The sequence below is a fragment of the Hylobates moloch genome, unplaced genomic scaffold (genome assembly GCF_009828535.3).
Source record: "Hylobates moloch isolate HMO894 unplaced genomic scaffold, HMol_V3 SCAFFOLD_9953, whole genome shotgun sequence".
NCBI classification, from domain to species: domain Eukaryota; kingdom Metazoa; phylum Chordata; class Mammalia; order Primates; family Hylobatidae; genus Hylobates; species Hylobates moloch.
In genome coordinates, this window is record NW_026662228.1 from 1 (window position 1) to 2,473 (window position 2,473).

Below are 2,473 nucleotides of genomic sequence, written 5' to 3' on the forward strand. Positions count from 1 at the left end.
ACTGAGCCCTACAACCCCCACCACTCTGGTTAGCTGCCAGTCCCAGCTCCTGTTCCCTCCTTGGCCACTGTCTGTACAGTTCTGAAGTCCTGCAAGAATGTTGAGATCCTAAGCTGACTCTCACCCAAAGACGTAAACAACCAGGGGCCTCCAGGTTAGAGAACATACCCAGACAGGTTCTGCTGCCTGTAGGCTTGATGTCCTTCCCCTACAACATGCCATGCTTGCCAGGCTGGAAGAGGGGCTCCAGAAACTTGGGAAACCTGGGCCTGTAGCTGGCATATGGAAAACAGGCCTGGAAAAGCACCACTCCTGTCCATGAAGCCCCCACATGGAACCAGGTAATTGGGAAATACATGGGCACCCAAGCCTGATCCCCACTCAGACCCAGGTGGGAACTGCAGCAGTGACTTGTCCCCTCTGCCACTCTGGCTGTACCACTGCAGGAGGGAGGAACATCTAGCTCCACACGTGAGTGGAGACACTATGTGTGGGCAGGTTCCAGTGGTTGCTGTAGCTGAACCTTCCCAACCAGGTCCATGCAAGGCCATCTCAGATGGGTGTGCACCTGGGTTGGGCAAGGACACCCCTCAGACAGTGAGCGCCACTGAGGAGGGCTGTCACAGAGGCCCCTTTTCCTGCTCCTAGAACAGGTTGGGGGAGTATGGGGGACCTCTCCCACCTCCCAGCAGCTTCCAGGAGCCACTTCTTTCAAGATGAGTCACTCTCCTGCCTGCCTGTTCCCATTTGGCTGCAATAGACCATTGCCAACATTTAGAGAACAAAAACGGGCTTCACCTATTTTCCCTGACAGGTTGGAGGCAGGTGGGCATGCCCAGGGGACCTGGGGTAGATCCTGTACATCTGCCCACCCCCAGGCTATGCTGGCTTCATCTTATCTGTGGGGTGGGGGGGTGGGAATTACCAAGAGACCATCACACAAGCCATGGACAAATTCTACAAGAGCCAGGGAGAAGAGCACTGTCCGTGCAGGCTGCCCAGCACCCAGCTCACACACACATCTCTCATTTGACTGCTTTCCCAAAGCAAACTTTTGCCGTCCAGGCTCCCCAAGCAGCCTGGGGAGGAGACTCTGCCAGGCTGAAGGGCCTGTCCCCAAACGTGCCACCCTCACCAGGCTCATCCTGACAATCTTGGATTATTTTTGCCCTGAAGTTTTGGAGTGGCAGACAGGGAGACAGCAGACAGTACACATTAGCCACCTTTCCAGAGAGCATCAGTCCTCCAGACTGGGGCAGATCAGACCTCCACTCAGGCATTTTTCTCACTGGTTGCCAGTTGGGGGAAACAGCATTTGTGAGCACCGGCCTGTCTCCCCAGGTCCTGTTCAGAAACCCCATCTGTGCCTTTGGAGAGACTGCCCTGAGCACACAGGCCCAGCAACCACCATCTACAGCCCGCCCCCAGGACCTAATCCCCTTCTACATAGGGTTCAGTGCATGTGAGCATACACTGGGCTTGATTCCTGCCTAGTCCCTGCCAGATATCCCATGCCCACCTCATTAAGAGAATGACGGCCACACCCAGGCTGTCATGGTGATGGAGTGGCTGGGGTCCCACTTGCCCACCCTTCATTACTGGTCCAGAGCCAGCTGTCTGACCACATTCCTACCCCGAGATGGGACTTTGAGGACATTGTCCACCAGGGTCGCTGACCCCTTTTAAAGTTCCAGAAACATGGCCAGCTGGTCCCCTAGAAGTTTGGCACATGGGATAAGCCAAGACTTGCCTTCAGGAACAGGTTTTTCCACCACGTCGCTGCCCAAGGCCCAGGGCATCCCCAAGTTCGTGTGAAGCCTGCCTGCCACGTCCACAGCCCATGCCGACCCCTCCTGGAGCAACTGGAATGCTTGTTCCTGGGCATGTGATAAACCCAGACAGCTTCAGCCTTGCAGGACAACTGTGCACATCTGGCAGCAGTAGCCAGAGGGCCCATGGAAAGAAGTTGGAGGGGAAACCAGATGCTGTGAAAATACTTTATTAGGCAAAACTACATACTATAAAAATGCTTTAAAATGCAGCAGAAGGAGATGCGAAGACACAAACGAACAAGCGCGTAGTGACACATGGCTGTCAACACAGTAAAGAATCCACACTGCTTCCCCCCCTTTACCTAGAAAAGGAGAGTTCTAGGCCACCTCCTCCTCAGCATACTCCTCATCCTCCTCCTCCTCGGCCGTGGCATCCTGATATTGCTGATATTCAGACACCAGGTCGTTCATGTTGCTCTCGGCCTCGGTGAATTCCATCTCATCCATGCCCTCGCCCGTGTACCAGTGGAGAAAGGCCTTGCGCCTGAACATTGCTGTGAACTGCTCTGAGACACGCTTGAAGAGTTCCTGGATAGCCGTATTATTCCCAATGAAGGTGGCCGACATTTTTAGCCCCCGGGGTGGGATGTCACAGACGGCTGTTTTTACATTGTTAGGGAGCCAGTCGGCAAAGTAGCTAC

The 2,473-nt window shown here is 54.6% G+C and overlaps 1 protein-coding gene across 1 annotated transcript; it reads right to left on the reverse strand.

Moving 5' to 3' along the window:
* Positions 1 to 1,983: 1,983 nt before the first annotated feature.
* On the reverse strand, positions 1,984 to 2,466 carry LOC116465770 (tubulin beta-8 chain-like). The gene has a single exon (XM_032148730.2). The coding sequence runs from the start codon at positions 2,397 to 2,399 to the stop codon at positions 2,151 to 2,153; it is 249 nt and encodes an 82-aa protein (XP_032004621.1). The 5' UTR covers positions 2,400 to 2,466; the 3' UTR covers positions 1,984 to 2,150.
* Between the last annotated feature and the right edge of the window lie 7 nt (positions 2,467 to 2,473).

Coding starts and splice junctions, on each gene's coding strand:
- LOC116465770 (XM_032148730.2), bottom strand. CDS start 2,399: ATGTCGGCCACCTTCATTGGGAATAATACGGCTATCCAGGAACTCTTC.